The 23943-nt window shown below is 41.5% G+C and overlaps 2 protein-coding genes across 4 annotated transcripts; both read left to right on the top strand.

The window, feature by feature from the left end:
* Nucleotides 1–57: 57 nt before the first annotated feature.
* dpf3 (double PHD fingers 3) lies at nucleotides 58–13406 on the top strand. 2 transcript variants are annotated; one of them, XM_086019238.1, is made up of 12 exons: nucleotides 58–261; nucleotides 5205–5365; nucleotides 6446–6553; nucleotides 7575–7708; nucleotides 7829–7924; nucleotides 8133–8205; nucleotides 8544–8585; nucleotides 10416–10556; nucleotides 10848–10976; nucleotides 11455–11567; nucleotides 11638–11719; nucleotides 12230–13406. In XM_086019238.1, the coding sequence occupies exons 1-12, from the start codon at nucleotides 230–232 to the stop codon at nucleotides 12295–12297; spliced, it is 1179 nt and encodes a 392-aa protein (XP_085875364.1). In that variant the 5' UTR covers nucleotides 58–229; the 3' UTR covers nucleotides 12298–13406. The 2 variants fall into 2 exon arrangements, with proteins under 2 accessions (XP_085875364.1, XP_085875365.1); XM_086019239.1 differs by lacking the exon at nucleotides 8544–8585.
* Nucleotides 13407–13633: 227 nt separating this feature from the next.
* On the top strand, nucleotides 13634–23605 carry ttc13 (tetratricopeptide repeat domain 13). Of its 2 annotated transcripts, none has more exons than XM_086019232.1 (23): nucleotides 13634–13837; nucleotides 14689–14783; nucleotides 14865–14940; nucleotides 15012–15082; nucleotides 15172–15237; nucleotides 15363–15455; nucleotides 15586–15702; nucleotides 16080–16190; nucleotides 16485–16567; nucleotides 16651–16792; nucleotides 18050–18224; nucleotides 18306–18462; nucleotides 19091–19221; nucleotides 19315–19447; nucleotides 19568–19660; nucleotides 19740–19823; nucleotides 19900–19984; nucleotides 20067–20173; nucleotides 20401–20536; nucleotides 21228–21307; nucleotides 21696–21774; nucleotides 21881–21960; nucleotides 22038–23605. In XM_086019232.1, exons 1-23 carry the CDS (start codon nucleotides 13672–13674, stop codon nucleotides 22150–22152), a joined length of 2475 nt encoding a protein of 824 aa, XP_085875358.1. In that variant the 5' UTR covers nucleotides 13634–13671; the 3' UTR covers nucleotides 22153–23605. The 2 variants fall into 2 exon arrangements, with proteins under 2 accessions (XP_085875358.1, XP_085875357.1); XM_086019231.1 differs by having other exon boundaries at nucleotides 20064–20173.
* The last annotated feature ends 338 nt before the right edge of the window (nucleotides 23606–23943 follow it).

Below are 23943 nucleotides of genomic sequence, written 5' to 3'. Positions count from 1 at the left end.
TCCTAAAACGTAAAACATCTCTTTTTCTAAATGTTTTACTTTTATTCATTTTGACAGGAATTCTGACTGAGGCCGCGCCCACTGCCTCGACGTTGCTGCACACATTGGTTGCTCTTGTGGGTCAAACCACTCACTCCTCCTCCTCCTACTCCTCTCCTATTGCATTTTTTGGATCCCAAACTACATCGAGATTTGGAATACAGTAGTACGTTACACGTCCTGCTGGAAAATGGCGACTGCAATCCAGAATCCCCTGAAATCGTAAGTAAGCGTTTGTTATTTACGTGCTCGAGGTTGCATGGCGTGCGATTGTGTGAATGCAAAAAAAGGCAGTGCATGTGCTTCACGAAAATCAAAATAACACATTTGAACGATGCTATTGTTAGACCTGGACAATCTACGCACGCGTGTCTGCAGGTAATGTATGGCATGCGATTTGATGTTTTGCGCAATGATACACTATGGAAATATGCATTCGTGCTCTCGCATCCACCTTTACTGTAGAAAAAAAGTTGCCCATAATACATCCAGCTTCAAGCGAAAGACTCTTTTGTCATTGCTTACACTTTTATTACTTTTTAATTTCGTACCACGCATGCACATCAGTTTGCATGATGTAAACTGAGAGTTCCAAGCATAAGCCTGCATATCTTTATTATCCGTTTTTGTGTTGTGATTTTTTTTTTAAAACGTGAATTTCAGTTCAGTTTCACTTTTGTTCTTTTTTACCTTGGTTTTAAAACAATAACACCAAAGCACAGTGCTATTGCAAATGTCCCAATGAGGTCTTTTCAATATGTGGAAAATGCAACGAACAATAAAAAAACTCAAGTTAAGAAAAATGTTGTCAACTTTAAAATGTGCTTTTTCTTATTTTTTATTTACATAATTTACAACCGTTTTATTTCTTTCAGGGTGAGCTTTTAGACCTGAATGATTGATTAACACGTAAGCCTACTATGCAACTGTATTTTCGGTTGGTCATGTAAAAAGTTTGAGAACCACTGATTTAGGTTCAGAATGTCATGACTGCCATGAGTCTGATAGCATGAAACTTGGAATGAGTTAATATGACGTTATGACATGGAACATGTTTGTCTTAATCACCTTACCACATTTGTTTGGATGGATCGGAAGCTATTCCTGCTTTCTCTCAACGCTGTTTTTCCAGCAGTGCACTCCCTATACTAAGCCTTATTTTCACTTTCCTGAATTCCTCAGTCAAAATGAATAGGGCATGATAACGCAGAGTGAAACACGCAGGCTGCACTTTTTAGAAGACCGGCGGCGCTTTAAACTCCTGCGTTTCTGCAAAACATCTTAGGCCGCAGACAGTGTTGAGATACTGGACTGGATGCGCTTGTTTTTGTTGTTGTGCATGTCCGAGCAGCCGATTAGTGAGCATCCCACTATCCTCCAGAGGCCATCTGTTATCTACCTACGAACGATCTGGAACTGATGCAATGGGTATGGAGGACCTTGGCCAAATTGGAATAATCTTTATTTGCATCTGCACGTTCTCTGATACAAACCCATTGCGTATGCTTGAATCTCGTTAAGATCTACGATTTCTTTTTGTTTTTTTTGGTTCTACATATTCAAATACAAAAATATGTCTAAAGCATGAAAAGCTCAAGAAAATCTCAAATAATAATGTGTAGTGTAGTACTAAACCATCTAAAAGATGCATCTTCAAATGAGTCCAAAATAAAAATCCCCAAATTATAAGCTTCCCGAATTTATTAAAATGTAAACTAAAAAAAATTGAAAACCTCACAAAATTTGCTCTTTCATTAACCACTGAGTTTTATATAATGCAAAACGCCCCAATAGAATACAAATACACAACATCACAGCCTAAATATGATCAAAAATGTCCTTAAGCATCCTTAAGCCTTACATTACAACACACGCACGTCTGGATCAACATTATTATTAAAGATTTCTCTATTTGTGTGTGGGGGTTGGGCAGAGGACACTGTGGGGGTTGTGTATTTTTTATTACGTGTTTGTTTTATATCTTGTGTTGCCATGCGCCCCTCCCCCATAATGGTGTGGTGGAGGATTTCGGGGGGCATGAGCTGGAAGGGGGGGGGGGGGTCAGTCTGGCTGCATGTACTTCATACATACATAAAACAGGACGAGAGAGAGCCTTGTCCTCCATCCATGCATCCATCTTTCATCCATTTCACCGCAGCTGCATCGGAGACATTTTAAGCCCCCTGCCCTTCTCCATCACCCCCCTCCCCAATGTCCCTTCTAATCCCCCATCCACCTTTTCCCTTTTGTGTGTCTTTCACCCCCCCCCCCCCCCCCCCGTGTGTGCATGTGAGGGTGACACGGGTCGAAAGGGAACACGTGTGCCCCCGAGACATGTCAAACACCCCCCACCCGACCCAATTTATGCTGTCTTGGCCCGACTGTCAGCCCCCCCCCCCCCACACACACACACACACACACACAACACACCGCTCCTTCTCTGGCTCAGCCTACAACAAGCCCTAAATGTTTGCATGAAACGCCACCGTTCCCTGTATTGTGAGGACACAAGCTTACAGTTCCGGTTAATCAGCACGTTTGCCGCCTAAACAGGCTGCGGGGGGACTCCAAACAGGAAGTAAACAGGAAGGGAGGTTAATCTGCCGTTTTTGTGGTTTTTCATGCTCTGCACATTATACATTTGTAGGGACGTTGGATCCTTTTTTTTTTTTTTTTTCCCTTTCATATTCACTTTTTGAGTACTCACCGATGCGGAATACCGATACAGCTTTTGATATATAAAATGTAATTTAACAAAATGACCCAAAAGAATTATGAACATGGATCTTTCTTTCTGACGCTGATGATGATTAGCACGTGTAAAGCTTCTGCAGTATAACTACTGCCGAGGAGGACTTACTGAATGTAGAATAAAACAAGAATGTGAAAAAAAATCACATTTTGCCTTGCAAGTATAAGAAAAAAAATAATATTCTGACCATTGTGACCAACAACGGCTAATATATTGAAAAACGTATAATTTAGGTCAGGTATCACTGTACAGTATAAACAATTTGTAGACCATTGCAATAATGATTTTTTTTTTTTTTAGAAACAGATTAAATCTTTTCTTTTTTGGAAAATGCAACATCAATAGTTCATCTTTTTAAGAAAGCATTCATGCATACAAGTGCAACATAACAGTCTGAACAGTGTGAATTATTATGCTACAAAAACAATAGTTATAGCCCGCCAAAAGCATATCGCGAGCCATGACCGCCGCTACCCAGAGGCCGAGCCGCATTGTGTTTGTTTCCCGAGCAAGATGTATGGCTCCGGCACGAGGTGGTTTCACTTCCCGTAGCACCTGACAGTGATTTATCACGGCACTGATGACTTTACCATTGATTCATTGCTGTGTTTCGGGAAAAGGGGAAGTCAAAATGCTCAAGTGAGGCACATGAATATAACATGTGGCAGACGAGGAAGAGTTGATGCGGTGGAATGACGAGCAGACGCGCACTTCCCCCCTTTCTAGCTCATATCAACTGTGGAAAAACTACCTGGCAGTTACAGTTACAACAGCTTCCACTCTCGTGGTAAAGACTCACCACACGATTTTGCTCGTGTGTCTGTGGGGAATTTTGTGAGATCAGTCCACATGCCAGTTCATCCCAAAAGGTGTCTGACGGCCTTCCGCTGCATCAAACTCATCCAAGCATGCCTTGGTGGAATGGAAAAACGCTTTCCCCAAACGGTTCCCATGTTGTGCAGAATGTCATCTGCTTCACGTTGGAACTAAAGGTCGGATTTACACTGCATGGTTCACGGGATACCATTTCACCTTTTTTGCTCTCAAGTGGCACAATTCAATAAATGAAAAAAAAAAAACCACATGGAATCGGATAGCGTCCTCTCCCAAATGTGGATAAAAATCCCACATCTGCATCGGATATCTCAGTTGGTGACATAGGCATGTATGTAAAAAGGTTACATAAGCATCAGACAAACAACACGTGTGCGAAGGAGAAATACATAATTCAATCTTTGGATGCTTGAGTCGTGCTCGTCTCAGGACACACACTGCCTTTTTCCATTGAACCTTAATTCGAACACACGTGATGGCACTCGGGCACACATGCGCGGTGACTCTCTTATATAAGAGCATATGAAGTCGCCCGAGGAAGCAGTAGAAAGTGACCCAAGTTCAGGCGGAGGAGAAAATGAGCATTATTATTATTTTTCGAAAGGCAGATTTTTTTTCGAGATTTCTATTCTGGCGGGTTGTGATGAAATCCCAAATTGTATGTTGGTCAGAATGCGGCGCAGTGTATCACAAACCTATGCTGGCAAAGTGGTGAAGTCATAATTACAGAACTGATGAAAAATAGTAAATACGGCGGGAACTGAGCCATGTGACCACGTATTCGAATGACACTGCGCAAACTAACTCATCGCGTGCCATTTAAAATGCGAAAAACTCGTATGTCGGGTCGTAAACTGAGGACCACCTGTATTATTAGACGGACAGTCCTCACACCCTTTACTTCAGTAGAAGCACAGTAAAGCTCTTGTAAAATAAGTTTGGTTTCAACTCATTTACTTAACAGTAAGTAAAAAAAATTCCAAAGTTCAAACTGAATTCGACTTTCAACATTTGACGTTCCCTCTCTCCATTTACGCCTTTGTGTCAATGATCCACGGATTTTTGAGAAAAATCAAATGAGCCTATTTTCACGAAGTATTGGATGTTGATAGAGTCCCTAATGAAGTGGCCGGTGAGCCCTCCCCTATCTTCTTGACCCGCTCACTCGCCCTTCCATCCAAACAATGAAGATCTTTGTGAAATCCACATGCTGGTCCTTGTCCAATTTGGCATTCTTTACATATCTGTGCGGTGCATCTACACAGCTTCTTCAGCTTGTTTGCACTCAGATATCAAGTCAGATGCCATCCATCTTACATGCAGGTATCCCCATCCTTCTGTGATTTTGCTGGTTGGAAGCACGGCAGGAACTGATTGTTGATTATTCATGTCTTGAAGTAGTTTAGTGTTCAGGTTAAATGACGAAGGAAGCCATTTGTAACCTCTAATACCGCAATATTTTGCCTCGCGGTTATCATGACGTCAGAATCTAATATGGGCCCATGTATGTGTCGCGGATGGTAGTAGAAAGTGTGTGTCGTGATCGTTACTGACTCCAGGTGTGTGTGTGTCTGTCCAGGCTGGGCGACCAGTTCTACAAGGACGCTATTGAACAATGCCGCAGCTACAACGCCCGCCTGCGTGCCGAGCGCAGCGTGCGGATGCCCTTTCTGGACTCGCAAACCGGCGTTGCCCAGAACAACTGTTACATCTGGATGGAGAAGTGCCAGCGGCAGCCAGGTGAGGCTAGAAGGAAGACAGGGGTTTTGTCTTTTATGGCCCGCCAAACTTCACCGCTATTACAATGTCCACATTCGATGGCCAAAAGTCAAAATGGTCACAATTTAGCATCCACGTCTGGTATACATGGTTCAAATCGGGCAGCGATTGGAAAAAGTCCGTCTTTTAATCAAGCAGACCTGGAAACAGCCAAAATGATCCTAAAATGGCCAACTCAAACCAAAATCATTTTCGACATGCGTCCTTGAGACTTTTTTTTTGTTGGTCTACTCTTGGTAGATATGCCTACCAAATTTCATGTTGCCCACTCAAACTGGCTTCAGGGGCTGATTTCTTTTTTTTACAAAGATAATGTTCCCAAAATGGCACACTTCCTGTTTTTCAGTCATAGGTCATTGAGAATTTTTTGTGGGTCTACTCAAACTAGACATTTCTACCAAATTTCATGTGTCTAATTGCAGCTTTGGGGGCAGAGTTTCCAAAAATCTCTGTAGAGTGTGACTGAGCCTATTTTTATATGGACACAAATATTAGGACACTGGACCATTATACTTACAGGATGTGAAAATGGACAATAATAGTGCATCTTCCCTTCATAAATATGCAAACAGGTCGCCATCTTTTTGTATATTTCATGAGTTGTTCTGCACCTATGTTGCACAAAACCACCCGAACAGGAAGATTTGTGCTTGTTTTGCATCGAGCCGGACACAAATAGCCTGTCCTCCCTCCACAACGCCGCACCGGCCGCACCCTGCACTTTGCGGGCGGACCTGACGCACATTATGTTGCATTCGAATCCTCTCCCGCCTCCTTTTCTTCACCCTTTTTGCCCCGTGAAAACCCAAAAATAAATCAGCTGTGTTCTTCGCCATGCCAATCGTGACAAACAGCCCAAATGCGACTTCCTGAAATATGTGGATCGTTAGCCTGAACACTGAAATAATTGTCTGTGTGTGCGCGTGTAGGTCTCAATGACAGTTTTGTTCCAATGCTTGTTAAAATTCTTCGTGTCCCCTCATATGCACACTACTGTGTTTTTCCCTTATATGTGTGCGCGTGTGTGCGTGTTTGTACCAGGCAGGGTTTCGGGACAGATGTACGCCTACCCGGCGCGTTGCTGGCGAAAGAAGCGGCGACTCCACCCACCCCTCGATCCCCAACTACGCTTGTGTGAGCTTCGCCTAGGTAGGCAATGCGCACATAAAAAAAACCACACAAAAGCACACACACACAGGTGCATAATCAACAAAATCACCATGTCACTTCTTGTGTGTTCGGCATATAAATGTAACAGTAATAGAGTAACAAACAGCATTCATGTCAATGGGGCCCAAAAAAAAAAAAAACAGCACATAAGGGAAACCCAATAATATGATTGCAGTGTGTGTGTGTGTGTGTGTGTGTGTGCGGGTGTGTGTGTGGCTTCAAGGCTCACTATCTGACCATCTGGCTCTGGTTAGCCAGGTCTCCAGGTTCATTTTCTCTCTCCAGAATCAATGCCCTCTCTCACTGTTGTGTAGAAACATGCACAGACACACACACACGTACACACTACCACTGTGGTACAGAAGCACCCTAACTGGGCCTCTAATCATTTGCCTGAGAGGTATTAGACTGTAAGTGAGTCTTATGAAGTGTACTTGTATTTTTTTTTTTTTTTTTTTTGTATGTATGCATACCAGGAACCCGATAAGAAGGGAGGGAAGCCACGAAGGCGAGTCTTTGTTTCTGCTTTGCCGCCATTGTTTTTCCTCCTCCTCCTCCTGCAGACGCAATATAATACTGAGTTCGGAGAGTTATTTTAGAAACCAAGAAAATAGAAACAGTGTAGGGAAAAAGTTGTGCAGCGCGGCCCAGATATCAATGACAACACATGGCAAAGGAATGTGACTGCTCCCCTCACAGGATTTTTTTTTTTTTTTTAGGAGTGCTTCATGTTTATTTAATACTTCCTGAGCAGCAGTGTGCGTGTGTGTGAGTGAGAGAGGGTACATGCACAAGGTCAGCGTCAAATAGCGGGAAAGCGAAATTTGACGACTTTAGTGAAATTGATAGCAACACAGGAGTTGATGAAAATGACAAACTAGCAAAAACGAAAACATGTTTGTTCACGAAATCTAATAAAAAGGAGAGTGTTTAAAAGAACCAAACTCATCTTCTATTTTTTTTTAAAAAAGCTATTTTTACTCACTTTCTCTTTCCACAGAGGCCGAGCTGGCGCCCAAGCGTGAGGGCCCCCCGGGGGAGGCCACGGCCCTGGAGGCCCTGCTCAGGAGCGACAACCTCCTGGAAAAGAAAAGCAACGTGTGCAAGGAGGAGGAGACTTTGCTGGAAATACAGGTGACTATAGCGATAATACTGCATCCCTGATCTTAGATGTCACACACGCTTTAGCTCTTCCTCCCTTTTTTTGGCCTATTTGTGCAGCTAAAGGTCTCTTTTTGCATGTTTCCTGCTTAGAGAGTGCTGGAGGCCGAGGAAAACGGCGACGGCTTTCAGGACGACGAAGATTTCGAAGCGGATACGCCGAAGAGGAAGAACAGAAACAGAGGCAAAGTCAGTGAAAATTCCCTGCGAAGCAGTCTTTTTATTTTCTAGCACATTTCTTGCACATTATTTCTCAATCCCTTCAGAAAAAGGTTTTCTGCGCTAACACCATAGTAAAAATAAAAATGTTCACCTCTGTGAATTTGCGCTGAATCATGAGGAGTCAAGAGAATTTTTTTTTTTTTTTTTTAAGAAATGTGTTCCATTATCTTTACAGAACAGAGGCTCCAGTCGCAAGAAGACCGAAGCGGTCAGTGTGGATGACCAGGACAAACCTTATGTTTGCGACAGTAAGACACCAAAAAGAAATTCTCATTTTATCCTGTGTGTGTGTGTGTGTGTGTGTGTGTGTGTATCGTACATACCCCGGATCAGTCTGTAGGTGATAAAAAGCCATTTAAATTCCCTTCAAGTCGCTTCCTGGCATGAAGAAAGACCGGGCTGTTTATGTGACCTGCCTCATGAGCATGCTCCTCTCCTCCAGGAAGGATTGCAGAAGCGGACTGATGAATGAATCTCTTTTGGGGAAAAAAGCAAAAGCAAAATGAATGAATCCTGTCTGCCTTTTCTTTTTTTTTTCTTTTTTTTCTTTTTTTTTTTTTTTGCTTGTGTGTCTCCTCTGTTCCAGATAGACACAAACAAAAGCATAACTCAAAAAAGGCTGAAGAAGGTATCTCTCCTCCAGTGTTCTTCCTGTGTGCTGTCACTAATGGCTTTGAATGCTTCAAAAGCATGACATTAACGCTTCTCAATGCTTTCTAATGACAAGGCATGCCAACAGGCTAACTGGCTGGCTTTGACATACGCATGTTTCCCACAAATTCCCCCTTATAGGGATAATTGTGTCAATATTTATACAAATTGCCATTCACGATGGATATAAAAGGTCTACACGCCCCTGTTCAAATGCCAGGTTTTTGGGGATATGGAAAGATGAAACCAAGTAAAACCTCTTTCCCCCCGGCACTATTAAAGCGACGTATTACCTAACCCGCTCGTGTGGCAGGAATTTCTGGCAAGTATTGGCTCTTTTGTACATTTGACAACAATCTCCCTTCTTCATATGTCTGGGCTACGGGAAAGTGTGACAAAAAAAGCACATTTAGAAAAATATGTTATAGTCTGATGAAACCATGAATGGCGTTTTTTTTGGACATTATTCCGAAAGGTATGTTCGACAAAAATACAACATTGCTCATCACCAAAAGAACACCATAGTTACAGTGAAGCGTGTAGGTGGCAGCATCATGCTTTGGGGCTCTTTTTCTTTAGCTTTAACAAGGGCCTTAGTACAGGTGGAGGGAATTATGAACAGTTCCATATACCAGTCTGCGTTAACACATAACCTTAACTCTCTTGGTAGAAAGCAAGACATCACGAAAAGCCTACTAGAATATCTGAACTTTATTTGGGGTTAATTAGTGGTAGCTGGTGTCATCTGACGCCCACTTAATGTGCTTGAATGTGATTGGTTAATCCTGAACACAGCTACATCCTAGTTAAGGGGATGTACACTTGTGCTACCACATTATCTCAGTTGTTTTATTTTTTATCTCCCCTTTTGAAAAGATGTCTTCTTTTTTCTTTTCAATTGCGTTGTAGAGATTATAGCCCACAATAATGGTGGAAAACGTTTTTTTGATATTTGTCCTCATTTTCTTGTATCATAAGAACCGAGCATTTAAACTGACATGTGTAGACTTTTGATACCAACTGTAGTTCTGCAGCCTGCGACAAAATGGCTGCAGAACAGTGATGGAAAGTTCTACAATGGCTTCAGTGCCCGTTTGACATGTTTTAGATTAGACTTTCTTCCCTTCACAGATTTCTACTTAATAATTGTTACGTTTGTAGGAGATTGCTTTTCATGGGTATTTACAATAATACATTACTTACTGTAGTGCCCTCACATGTGGGAAAGGAGAGCCACAGTCGCCAATGCAATTTTCACAACTTTATTGAATGTAAAACACAGTGAGCACACACCCAGAGACTCACACACATACACATGCCAACGTTGCATGCCACACCACCTGGCCCCGCCTCTTAAAGGCACAAATGTGTGGGAGGGGTAAAACTATAAAGAAATGTTTTTTAAATGGTCTCTCTATATTGCTGATTTTTTTTTTCTTATTGCGGGTAGGTCTGGAATTTATACCTAGCACTAAACGGGGGTTCATTGTATAACAACATTAATCGTGTGATGATTATTAATATTCATAAAATGTTACAGTAAAATCCGTTTTTATCTGTAAAATGTCAATTCATTTTCTCATATTCACAACTTTCTTGTAGTGTTAGTCATTTTTTCACTTTTTGTTGTGACCCTAACCAAAGCCCTAACCTACCTCTGTAGTTTTACGATATGAAGTAAACTAACTTTTTTTGTCCATTAAAGCAGTGATTGGCATCCATCGGGCTTAATCGTAGATGAGTAGTGTGCCGGTTATTTATGGAGGCGCTCTCTACAATCATGTTTTTTATTCTTGTTGGTTTGCAGTCTGTGGAAAGCGTTACAAGAACCGTCCTGGCCTGAGTTACCACTACACGCACACCCATCTGGCAGAGGAGGAAGGGGGCGATGAGGAGAAGGAGAGCGAGCCGACCCCGTCCCCCCCGCGACCTTCCGACAACCACAAACGTATTACGCACTTAACTGCACAATCCAACATACCTTTTCACCACGACGGCACGCGTACTTCCGGGTGTCAATAGACAAAGTGTTCTCCGATGGCACCACTAGTAAATAAACTTAAGTCACCCGAATATTTTAAACATACCTGTGAGAAAATATCTCCCACAAACCTGCTGATGTAGATTTTGGTTCCCTGCCATTCACTTTTCTGACAGCCAAAAGTACCCCAGATTATTGTTTATGAACGTTATGTGACGGTCCATACGGGAGCAACAATACTTTTTTGTGCCACTGTAGCTCAGAAGGGTCCCGACGGCATCATCATTCCCAATGACTACTGCGACTTCTGCCTGGGAGACCAGGACTCCAACAGGAAGACGGGCCAGGCCGAGGAGCTGGTGTCCTGCTCCGATTGCGGACGCTCGGGTAAATCCCAAACATAAATGCTTTAAAGGATCAAAACAGTGAGCGGTGCAATTAATGGACTTCGGATCTCACACTGCGAGTCAATGGGATGTAATTAAGAGTATTTCCCTGTTGTGAGAAAGCAATGAAATACTAACTTTCTTAACTCTAACCACTGACAAAACAGTCAAATAATGAACATCATGATGTCGTCATCTTGTCAAAGTAATACATCCACAGTGTATGGCTGTATAATGTCAGGCTGACCTAAAAATTTGAAAAAAGTAAAAAAAAAAAAACGACAACAACATTAAACATGCTAGTTGCTAACTAGTGCTAATGCACTATTATGTATACTGTAGCTACTGTAGTTGCTTCATTCCTACTGCTAGTACAAGATGCTAATCTGCTGTCAAATGTCACCAGAGTCAAACTGCACACATAAATATTGTAATACAGTATTTGTATTAAATATGCACATTTTCCTGTTCATACGCAGGCCACCCGACATGTCTGCAGTTCACCGACAACATGATGCACGCGGTGAGAACATACCAGTGGCAGTGCATTGAGTGCAAGTCCTGCAGCCTCTGCGGCACCTCCGAAAACGACGTATGTACCTCAGAGGAAACATAATTTTTATTTGAGGACCTCCTTTAATGGAATAACGTGTCACGCTCAGGACCAGCTGCTGTTCTGCGACGACTGTGACCGAGGCTACCACATGTACTGCCTCAAGCCGCCCATGACCCAGCCACCAGAAGGTATCGTAATAAATAACTAGAGAATCTAATTATGCGTGAATGCTGAAGAGCTGAATCTGAACTGAAATGCTCGGGAGTTAAGTGAATTGTTGGAATGTCGAATGTGAGACTTTGGAAAGGTCTGAATCAGTCGAGAAATGTGGAAAGCGGAATAAACATGTAAAGTACCTCTTAATTTTGTATTTTTATTGTGAAAATCTGGCTGTTTGTGGATTGTCATGAGATTTCCTCTAATGATCTAAATATTTTCTACCTATGAATGGTTTGAATGGGCCAAGAAATGTGGTAGGAGGAGGTATATACTGTATGTAAATGATCTCTTAATTTGGGGATTTTACTGAAAAATTTGCGAGCGTAAAAATGAGCTCTGTAGCCCTGAATAAGATGAATATGTTGTAATGTGTTTCAGCGTTTTACACAATAATCATATTCCAGTAAGAGGTCTCATGAAAATCCTTTCTATGGAAATATATATTTTTTTTTAATTGTTTTATCTTCTTGTGTCCACAGGAAGCTGGAGTTGTCATGTGTGTGTGGACCTTTTGAAGGATAAGGCCTCATCCTTTGGCGACGCATAATCGCCCCCACTCTCGCAGAACACACACACACAATATAGCCTTTACATGCTTGTAATGGTCACTTCATTAGGTACACATGTTAAGTGGGATCCATTGCAACAAAAAAAAAAATGAAACGCCCCTTTTTTATGGTGTATCCTCCAAATGAATGACTCAGACGTTTATGCTACAGTATGTTCTGCCCACATTAGTTGGGGCATAATTTTCTCTCTTCTCTCTAACTTTCCAGGAGATGCTATTGTTTTACGGAAGCCTAAAATTCAGTTTCACCATTTTTTGCTAAATCATTAGACTGTGTGGGTATACCTGATGAAGTGTCCGGTGAGTGTATATATATGATAACACGGCCCCCTCTGAACATACACACACACACGCCAATGCAGATTTTAGGATTTTGGATTGATTTTTTTTTCTCTCTACCTCTCATGTAGCAGAGACCACCTTCTACCTCACCGCTTGAGCACGCCTCTTGATAACTGATTTCGAAAGGTTTTTAAAAAACTATTTCACCTAAACTGTACAATTCAACTGTAAAACAAGTAAATCTTTTAGTGGGAACGTTTGTGTAAAATGTATTTAGGTTGAAAAGTGTTTTTTACATTTCAACCTATATGTAATTCAGAATTCATTTGACTTTGTTCTAAACACAAGAAAAAAAGAGTTTCTTCTCACCAAGAGTGATTTACACAATGCTAGAATTTCGTGCCAGACCTTGTGAAACAAAAATAAATATGTCTTGTAAATTTGACACACAACAGAAGGTTGAACAAACCTGCCAAATGTGAGTGATTTAAAAAAAAAAAAAAACATCACCAAGTTTTAAATGAGGCTTGAAAATGCTGAAAAATCAAGTGACTGTCTACCTTATCAAATGCGGTGGTTGTGTCCACTGGATGCACTGAAACCACACCCTGCTCAATTGATGACGAAAGTCAAAATTGGGGGAGGAAGCATCGGGTACCTGAGCCTCGGGTGCCACACGGATGAACGAGGCGAAGCCACAACAGAAGCTGGTGTCCAGACAAGAGCCAACGTTGGATGTGGACGTTGGCCACAACAGAGGAATGGCAGAAAGTGGAGCAGGATTAACCATGGCAGGTGGAAAACATGGGGAAAAATAAAAATAATATTTATTTATTTATTTGTTTGTTTGTTTGTTTATTTGTTTATTTATTTTCTAACCCTAAGAAATTCTTGAATAATTGGAGTTACTCCCCTAAATCTACCCTTCCAGTCCGGTAGAGGGCGGTAATGCACCTCAACGGCGGTTTCCCCCGCAATTCAAATCTAAACTATGAATGGACATGAATGAAAGGAAGAGGTAAGGGGTGTGGCTAACTGATCCCGGGTGAAGCGCTTGTGTCTCCGACAAACATGGACCCTGCCAGCCGTGCGGTGGTTGTCTCGCTGCTCTTCGGCTACGTGTGTCGGGCGGCGCTGGCCACCGAGTTTTTCTCTACGCTCACACTGTTCAACAGCGAGCTGCACAAGCAGGGGTGCAGCTCGTTGTCCGACTGGGAAGAGTACGCGGCGGACTGCGGTAAAAGAAACGGGGAAACAACCGGGGAGGAAAGTGTTGTTTTCTTATTGAGCGTCACGTCCTTCTACTCCATGAGCTAATGCTATCGTACCGTAGCGAGTGACGAAGTTACGATATTGCTTTTGACAGCCCGCGGGCGACCTTATTTTTCCAGTACTGGCAGTCGTTTGAATGTGTGTGAATCCACTGATTTTGTGTAATAATTGTTGATAATTGTTGAAACTACAAGTAGCAGCCTGTTTAGTTTTAAATATTTGCAAAGTTAATGTTGTCATTAATTTCGGCGTTAACTTGCTCCGCTGTTTTTCTATCCTATGGGTATGGAATCTTACCAACTTGTTTCTTCACACTGGAGTGGACCATGTGTTTTCTTTAAAATATATAGAATGGGGGAAAAACAGAGTAGAAAGAGTAAGAATACCCTGCTAAAAAACAAAACAAAATCATGATGGTCTATGCTGGTTTTTTAGCACAGTGTTAAGTATTTAGGAAACAAACAAAATCAAAAACACAAATCTTACATTGCACAAATGATGAATACAAATCTAACGACAATTTATTGGAAGCAAACCGAAATAATGCAGAAATTATTTTATTTGAGCAAGCATTCTAGAGAGGCTAAACCCTAGATTACATATATTTTCATCAGGACGTATGTGCTTTCAAAACTGCTGATTTTGAGACATCCCTCACAAGAGGATATTATTTGTCAGAAGAATGGATGGCAGAAGTACTCAAGCTTTGCTTAAGTACAAATATTTGTACTACGTTACTTCCTATCACTAAGTGTAATGATCTTGGTACTGCCCTCTGTTTGGGTCCTAAATGTCTTCACATGTGTCTCTTTTCAGAATCATCTATTTTGCAGCTGGACGACCCAAACTGCGAAGAGGGCAGCAACCAGCCCTGCGAGTCAGTTTTCTCTCTCAACGCCGAGAAAATTCTTGTGAGCTCACGCACCAGAAAAATACTTAGTCCATCACAAAATGAATCATCTGATCTGGAAATGTTCTTTGTTTTCTCATAGAATCAAGCCAAACTGTTTATAGAGAAGAAGAAAATCCCCTACCCCGTCAAAAACGCCAACACAAACCAGGAACTCGGTACGTTGTCCTAATTGAGTCTCTTGCATCTTGGTTAAGAACCCCCATTTTGTGTACTTTTTTTTTTTTAGCCATTGGCTACGTTCTGATCGGGAACGGCCTCTATGATGAAGCCATCAAACACTTCTCCCACCTGCTGCAGGTACATCCAAGCATCATCGAATCATAATCTCAATATCTGAATGTTGATGAATGCTTTTTTTTTTTTTTTTTTTCTTTCTTTGGATGCAGAGTGACCCCGAGCTGGTCAGTGCCATTTATGGCAGAGGGATTGCCTATGGCAAGAAAAGTCATCAAGTGAGTGACATAAAATTGTGTAAAAGATTCCTCTTTTTGATGTTACTGGGTTTTTTTTACACTTTTTAAAAAATATTTATATATACACGTTTGCAACTGCTGTTGCTCTCCCCTGCATTCACCAGGACATCAAAAATGCTGACCTGGCGCTCTACGAGCTCACCAGAGTCATCACACTGGAGCCCAACTGGCCTGAAGTGTATGAGCAGAGAGCTGAGGTTAGCCGCCATTTCCCCACATGGCAACAAAAGTTTCTGTTTCTTGACATTCCTCCCAAAAAAAACGCCACATTTTACCCCCTTGTTGAGCATTAATAACATCACTGTGTGTCTGTCTGTTTATGCGTAGATTTTGTCTCCTCTGGGTCGCATCAGCGAGGCTCTGGCAGACTTGACCAAAGCCATCCAGCTCCAACCATCAGCTCGACTCTACAGACATAGAGGAACGCTACTCTTCATCTCAGAGGTTTGACATACAATACACCCTGCGTATGTCCGCATGTGTGTGTTTTTCAGTGGCGGGTTGTGCATTTGGTAGCAGGGCACTACTTATTCTGAAGTCCTCTGTCAGATTAGATTTGACATGGCAACACATAGAGGCTGGACTCTGACTGGACAAAAAAAACATCCACATGTACTAGAAACAGTGAAGCCAAGGGAAGCACTAGAAGATGAAGACAATGGCCTGCTGTAAATAAACTAATAGAATTTAATGGAACAGATATTACAATTTAAATACAATTCAGTGCTTCTAATAGTGTTTAGGCCAGCAGTTTTTTTTTAATGTATACAAAAAATATTTGTGCTTGTACATGCTGACCGTCACCCCCTCACTTTTACCAGGACTACGTGGCGGCGTCGGAGGACTTCCAGCAGTCTTTGGAGCTGAAAAAGAATCAGCCTATCGCCATGCTCTACAAAGGCCTCACCTTCTTCCACAGAGGCATGCTCAAGGTGCTGACATCTAAATTAGCATTTTTACACCGAGGGCTGGTGAGGGGAATTGCCAAAGCATCCTAATTGGGATCACTACCGCGTTGTACTCCTTCATACCTTCCTCCTTACATACAGTGCTGAGCGAATGAATTAGAGCACCATCCAGTGTAAAGTTTATGCCATGCGCTGTTTACAGTGGTCAAAAGCTCACCAAAATGGAAAGAATCTGCGTTAAAGCACCTCTTTATGATAAATAGTCCAGTACGTTTTTCGAGCACTCTACCTACAATTTTGCGATTTAAAATTCCTCAGGAGGCCATTGAGACGTTCAAAGAGGCGTTGAAGCTCAAGTCTGACTTCATCGACGCTTACAAGAGCCTGGGACAAGCCTACAGGTACACTGACTTCCTGTCGTCCTTTTTTCCTCATACTTCTCGACCTCTGTCATTCTACTCTTCCTTCCTTGCCGTCCTCGCAGAGAGCTGGGCGACTTTGAGGCGGCGATGGAAAGCTTCCAGAAGGCCCTCATGCTGAACCAGAACCACATCCAATCCCTGCAGCTCCGAGGCATGATGCTCTACCACCACGGCTCCCTGCAGGAGGCCATCGGCAACTTTAAGGTGGACCCACAGCTTCAAAGTGCACACTTTGATGGCCGTGCGAAACGGCTAAATGGATAAATGCCGTATCTTCTTTTTCAGATCTGCCGTGGCCATTTTGCAGGATCTCTGTGTGAAAGAGGCCTTGTCAAAATAAGATAAGATATCCTTTATTGATGCCCAGAGGAGGAATTCAGGAGTTAAAATAAATAAAATACTTTTTTTTGATGATAAGGTACCTCTTTAGAAACGTAAAACCAGTCTATTGGTGGTCGTGGTCAGATTCCCTTCAGGAGGGAGAGAGAGAGTGAAGTTGTTTGTAGATGAAGGAGGGGAACATGATTGAACTAGTATCAAGTAATTTTGCGACCACAGCTTGCGCCATTGGCTGCAGCAGCTAATGGGCTGAATGTAAACAAACAACTGCAGGTTTCTGACCAGCTTTTGTTGACGAGTCACCTGACATTCCCTGTAATGATCATTGGACTGTTTTAATCTCCGGTCCCGTTCAGTCCTCTTTCTGACGTTATTTCAATTTAGCTTTCTTGATGCCGTCTGGCTCCATGTTAGGGGTAACGCAGTAGTTGGAAAAAAAGATTGAACACAACAATGACACATTTGTTATTTGGTTTTGTTTTGTATGCCTTTTTGTTTGCAATCTTCATGTGATATCGGGAGTGGCCGTTTCTTTTCCAGGAACGACTTTCTTCGGGCTTATGATTACTCTTACATTTAGGAGTCAAAAGCCTCTTTCACACAGAGATCCTGCAAAATGGTGGCATTAGATCTGTAAAAAAAGTTCAGAAAATTATCAGCCAGTGCCTTTTACACCGAATATCTTCGCAGCAGTGTGTTTGATGATGACATCCACAGATTTGCAGAAAATTGTTCAAAAGTAAGTTTTGGGTGTTTATACAATGTGGGCCCAGCATTTCGGGATACAGTGGTCCTATTCATGAGAAATAGGAAATGAGACCTGCTGCCAATAGTTGAAATTTGTGAGCAATTGACAACCATTGCAAAAAAGGTTTTTTAATTGCTGATAGATGCAACAAGATAGGAATCAAAGAACTTCTTTTCTTATTAGACAAGCGGAATGAAGCTCCTCCCCTCATCTAAACATACTTGTTTGGCACTAAAATGCCATCGCAAATTTTCGGGGAACATTGTACCCTTACGTACGAACCCACCTCTGTGTCCGGATGTTGATACTGCCTCCACATTTGTCACATTTAATTGCAAGACAAATAAATGTGTGTTGGTGTGTTTTCCCTTCAGAGGTGTCTGCAGCTGGAGCCATACAACGAGGTGTGCCAGTACATGAAGGGCCTGAGTCACGTGGCCATGGGGCAGTTTTATGAGGGCATCAAAGCACAGACCAAAGTCATGCTCAACGACCCACTGCTGGGACAGAAGGCCAGCTCCGAATACCTCAAAGTCAAATACCTCCGAGGTGGGGGGCCGTCAGTGCATCAGTCTGACGTTCCAGATCATTTTGAGCATAACCAGTGTGATTTTTATTTCACCCGACCAGAGTACTCTCGCTACCTGCACTCCCACCTGGATGTCCCGGTCGCCGAATACAACGTGGACCAGGACTTGCCGGGCAACTTTAAGAACCACTGGGCCAAAAATCTGCCCTTTCTCATAGAAGACTACGAGGAGCAGCCTGGCCTACAGCCGCATATTAAGTACGTATTTGCTTCCTCCGTACAATTTTCCACAACATTTTATTTCGTTTTGCAATAATAATACATAAGTCAAACAATATTTGGTTCAAATAAAACCCAAATACATTAGAATTGCACTGACCCAAGTACAAGTATTAAGTGGTATCAATGCATCCCAACTCGACCCACTCCCAAGTTATAATGTTCTTTTTACATTTTTAGATTTCTTGCAATGGAAAATGGCATTTTCCAAGCATGAGGCATTTATTTACTGTCCTAAAAAATGCCACTTTACCCCTAAATCGGCTGTTTAAATATCTTGAGATTGACACAGGCAAGTCATTAGAATGACCAAATTTCAAAACAGTGTCACGAAATTGACATTATCTTAACATATCGCTCACTCTAAATGGCCCAAAGTTTTGTGAGTAAAATGTTGAAATGGCCTTTTAAAAATGGTCAGTAAAAACTACAATCTGTCTTGCTTAAAGTTGTCAACCTGTGTTTCCATGTATTGAGAGCACGGTTAGAAAGTTGGGAGCATTCGGTGAGAAGGTCTTTCCTTGTTCTTCTCAAGACTGCTTCCAGAATGAAACCAAAATTTAACCAAAGTTGTAATCCTTCAGCTACTATTTTCCCCCCCTTTCAGGGATGTGCTGCCACAGAACTTTGAGTCCTACGGCAGTGACGTCCAGAAGCTGATCTGCACAGCCGACCAACTAGGGGCGATGATGCAGTACGACACGCCGGGCTTCTTGCCCAACAAGAGGATACACAGAGGTACCTGAAATGACCTCATGAGCACTCACCTTTTTTTTTTTTTATTAAATTAATAAAATGGGTAAATAACGGTATATGCTTTGCTGTGTGCAGCCATGGGCCTGGCGACACTAGAGGTGATGCAGGCCATGCAGCGCACGTGGAGCAACGCCAAAGTGCGCGTCAACGGCAAGACCAGGCAGATGCAGTGGAGGGACATGTTTGACATCGCCGTCAAGTGGAGGAGGTAGGAAGTCTAAACAAGGTTTTTAGGATGAAACATTTCCATGACGCTCGTCCTCAGTACGTTTGCGGATGAACTGGACTCATAACTTTTTTTTTTTTTTTTTTTTTCCCCTGTCCGCAGGATTGCTGATCCTGACCAGCCGGTTCTATGGTTAGACCAGATGCCTGCCAGGAGTCTCAGTCGTGGCTTCAACAATCACATCAACCTCATCAGGCATGCAAGACTTATGAACCTCCCTTTCGATGGACTGTGTTTTCTCAAAAGTATTCTTTTTTTCTCCTTCTTCCCCCAGGGGCCAGATTATCAACATCAGATACCTAGACTACTTTGACAACATCCTGGACTTCATCAAAGACAGAATACTGGTCTACCACGGGTGCGCGTTCACGCCAAAGCTTTTGTTTCCGTTTTTAACCGTGTCTGTTAATTATTCTCATTTGAATTTTCGTCAGGGCGTACAACCCTAAAGGGCTGGTCGAAGTCCGCCAAGCCCTGGAGAACGTAAATAAAGTGGAGGATCTTCTTCCTATAATGAAGGTAAAGATGAAACGAGGGAAACCGTGGGCCCGCTGTGCTGTCGTCATGCGTTTGCAGCTCATGTGTTTGTTTCCTGAAGCAGTTTAACAGTAAAACCAGAGATGGATTCACCGTCAACTCCAAAGTGCCCAGCATGAAGGATCCCGGCAAAGAGTATGATGGCTTCACTATCACCATCACAGGAGACAGGTGCAGTACAGTCTTTATTAAACCCTCTTTTTTTTTTTTTTTGTCACTCCCAAAATGTTAGAAAATTCAGGACATCTAGGCTACCAATTTTCCACACGACAAAAATTGCCACTTTTCCCCATGTTGCGCACATTAATCCCACATCATTTGTATTTATTATCAGCTCTTCAGCATTCACACGTTGTTTGCAGATATAGCATTCTTTATTTGTTTTTGCCATCTTCCAGGGTGGGCAACATGCTGTTCTCGGTGGAGACGCAGACCACGGAGGAGCGCACGCAGCAGTACCAGTCGGAGATCGAGTCCATCTACAGGGAGCTGACGACCAAAGGGAAGGTCTTCATGCTCTCCACTGAGTTTGCGGTGCGTTTCCTAGAAGAGTCAGCAGCAGCAGCATATGGCGTTGCAGTCATTTTTTGAAGGATTAGAAAAACAAAACGCCTGTTACTGAGAGCTCAAGCACACGTAAAAACTTGTTCCATAAATCAGTATTTCATGACTTTTCTGAGCCATGGCGCTGATAGTAATTGGATCATTTCCCCACGGCACGCAAACGCTCTTATGAGCTACATGAGTGCAAATGAGACGACAGTGTTGCAATACGTTCTGGGACTTGTAGTAGCAACAGTGTGTGCTCGCTGGCTAATTTTGGACTATTAAAAGTAATGTTTACTTTCTTCTACCAGTCGGGAGAACATTGCACAAAATATACACAAAATTAAAAATTGTATAATGTATTTTTGAATAAATAAAATTATTTCAGAAGTCCAATCTTCTGTATATTGAAAGTGGTAGTATAGAAAGTACTATTTACAATTCTGAAAAGTGAAAATAAATTAAATTACTAATTTAAAATTTGTACATTTTTAAAAGAGAATACCGAATATGATTTGAGAAAAGTCCTTTCTAAGAAAACACAGTACTGGTAAATAATGATTATGGTCGCTCACCTTGTTTGACCGTCTGTAAAAATTAATTACCTGTGAAGTTAATTCTTTTTTTTTTATTATTGTTGTTTTTCCACCTAACCGAGGCAACCTTTGCTCTTTTTCAGGACGCCGACGCCGTGTGCAACCTGATCCTCTCGCTGGTCTATTACTTCTGTAACCTCATGCCACTTTCCAGAGGCTCCAGGTAATCATTACAGACTACCTTTACTCATCTCAGTAGCTTGAATGACACTCAGTTGAGGTCGCCAAGGTCCAACAATCCACAGACTGTTCATAGAAGGAGGCTGTATATGTTGTGATTCATGCTTATTTTTATTGATCTCATTTCCCCCATATGGGTAGGGGGGAATCCTGCACTTACGCCTTTACTCAGATGAATAGTTTGCCCCACCCGAATTTAGTGGTAATCAGGTCATTTCTGTTTGATCCTCCATAAATGATAACAATTCTGATGATCAAAAACAAATGTTCAAAAATAAATGTATTTTTATTTGGCATTTGTAACATAAAAGAAATCACCCCAAAATAATGAATTTGCATATAGATTTTTTTTCTTCTGTGTGTTTGGTCAGCGTGGTGGCCTACTCGGTCATGATGGGGGCAGTGATGGCCAGTGGGAATGAGGTCAGTGGTCGGATCCCCAAAGGAAAGGTAACGGAACTCAAACAGGAAGCATCTGTTGTTCAGTGTGTATATATATGTATATATATGTACATATATTTGAATTCAAATTGGGTTGTATTTATTTTGCTGTAAGCTGGTGGACTTTGAGGCCATGACGACGCCCAGCCCGGAGAGTTTCAGTAAAACAGCAAAGAGCTGGATGCACTTCAAAAGGTGAGATGAACGAAAATGTCCATTAAAATTATAAGCCTCATAATAAACTTTGCTACTGTTATTTTTCTACTCCTAAGTTTACCCTCTTGGTACCAGAGTCTACCCTCCGTGGCTGAAACCTTCCCGTCCATCAGAACCATAATCGAAGTCCTCAATGCAGATTCGTCGTCACAATGTTCAAAGAAGTCCTAGCATAAAATGCACACGCACTTGAGTTTATTTCAGGACAGGTCTTAAATTAATGGAACAAAGGGAAGGACTGAGAATTCACGATCAATTTACGGTAATCGAACAAAAGTTATACCTTGAAAACTCTGTGGAAAACAGATTGTTATGGCCATAGAAGTGTAAAAAATAAATTACCAACATTAGTGAAACAACACATTATTATTAAGTCATAACGTTAAAAGGTGAGGTCGTATCTTATTTTCAAATATGCATAATTTCAAGTGGCTGTTAATCATAAAAGGCAGAAAAGAATTACAGACGTGTAAAAAGCACAATATGCAATTTTGTGTGATTTTAAGTGCCGTATTCCTGCACACAATCACAACATTTTATGCCAAATTCCAAATTGAACAACTTCTGCCATTGGCTTAAGAGGTTTCACTATGCTGATTTATTTTTGGGGGTGATTTGGTTTCCTAAAATGAAAAGCTGCAATACCTCACGTCAATTGTCATTCTGCAGGTTTGTTTATGAAAAAAAAAAAAAACTGTGGCACAATTACATTTGGCTTCACAGCACATCTTTGAAAACTTGACATCCTGTGGAAACAATCCTTTTTTTTTTGTGGTCACACTTGCACAAACACACAAAGTGACTCATGCAAAACAAGAAAAAGCACACGGGTAAAGCACATACTAAAAAATACATTTTAAAAAGTGTGTCTTCAAATGGTTTACTTATATACAGGAGATATATTTTTGAGGGGTTAAACGCAACAGTATACAAACCTTCCTGGCTGTAGATGAAGTCTAATTTAATAGGGTGAATTGTTATCACAGCAATATGGAAAAACAACAACTATAGTCGAGATTGTCAAAGTTTTGTAGAAGTAAATAGAGAAGTGATGTTTACACACATTTTACTTGAGCACAGGGTTGGGGAAGCTTTTTCATAGTCTTCAACATGCTAAATAAATGAAAAAATGTGATTAAACAAAAAGGTTCTTATTTTTTTGTGATGACTATTTGTGGTTGAAAGGTTTTGGGTTGTTTCTAACAGTTCCTAAGATTTTATTTGGCCCTCTTGGAGAAGCTGTTCCAACATTCCTCAACACTCATAATTTCTTTGCCATATTTGTGAGCTTACTTGCACTCATTTAAGTTAGTTTCAACTTGGACACAAAAGCGTTGCAACAGTTCTACTTTGAATGTCTGGGGAAAAAAAAGTCCAGATTTGTTAAAGTATCGACCATTATACCGATGGAGGGTATTTATTTTACCACACCATTAGTGCAGGAATTAGCAGGAATTTTTGAGTGAATGTTTTCCAGCCCATAAACTACATAGTTGACCCGTAACGTGTTCTTTGTTACTTTTTTTTGTAATTGGGAAATGTCTGCATGCATGGAATGTTCAAGCAGGCAGTATAACATTTGTCTCAATTGATTGTCAAAATAAATATGGCTTTAAAATTTAAATTGGTTAGTCTTTGGTTAACGTGATTTTTCTAATAGTCATAAATACAACCAGTTATTTCTATTACATGTACAATTTGCTATTTGATTTAGAAGAAAAAAATGGGTTTCAACGCGGAGTTATGTTGTAATGATTCGCAACATGCAGATGCCATGCAACCAAGCCGACGACATCGGAAAAATCCCATTTGACGCTTGGGATCTTAAGATGATGCTCAAATACTCTTCTAAACTAAAATCTCTTCTAAATGATGCCATCCACCCCGATTAATCTGCACTGGTCAATTCCTGCTCGGCTTCAATCAGTGATGGAGGCTATCATAGATTATATAATTATTGGT

The sequence above is a fragment of the Filicampus tigris genome, chromosome 20 (assembly GCF_054856515.1).
Source record: "Filicampus tigris isolate MCC_2025a chromosome 20, RoL_Ftig_1.0, whole genome shotgun sequence".
NCBI classification, from domain to species: Eukaryota; Metazoa; Chordata; class Actinopteri; order Syngnathiformes; family Syngnathidae; genus Filicampus; species Filicampus tigris.
Note: the sequence above shows the minus strand (reverse complement) of the source record. Positions and strands in the feature narration are given on the sequence as shown.

Bases quoted from the DNA above. Each gene is read 5' to 3' on its own strand.
- dpf3 (XM_086019238.1), top strand. From the start codon at position 230: ATGGCGACTGCAATCCAGAATCCCCTGAAATC. The intron at 7,925-8,132 runs GTCAGTGAAAAT...TTATCTTTACAG, and splicing joins AGAACAGAAACAGAGGCAAA to AACAGAGGCTCCAGTCGCAA. The intron at 8,206-8,543 runs GTAAGACACCAA...CCTCTGTTCCAG, and splicing joins CAAACCTTATGTTTGCGACA to ATAGACACAAACAAAAGCAT.
- ttc13 (XM_086019231.1), top strand. From the start codon at position 13,672: ATGGACCCTGCCAGCCGTGCGGTGGTTGTCTCGCTGCTCTTCGGCTAC. The intron at 19,448-19,567 runs GTAGGAAGTCTA...CCCTGTCCGCAG, and splicing joins ATCGCCGTCAAGTGGAGGAG to GATTGCTGATCCTGACCAGC. The intron at 20,537-21,227 runs GTGCGTTTCCTA...GCTCTTTTTCAG, and splicing joins TGCTCTCCACTGAGTTTGCG to GACGCCGACGCCGTGTGCAA.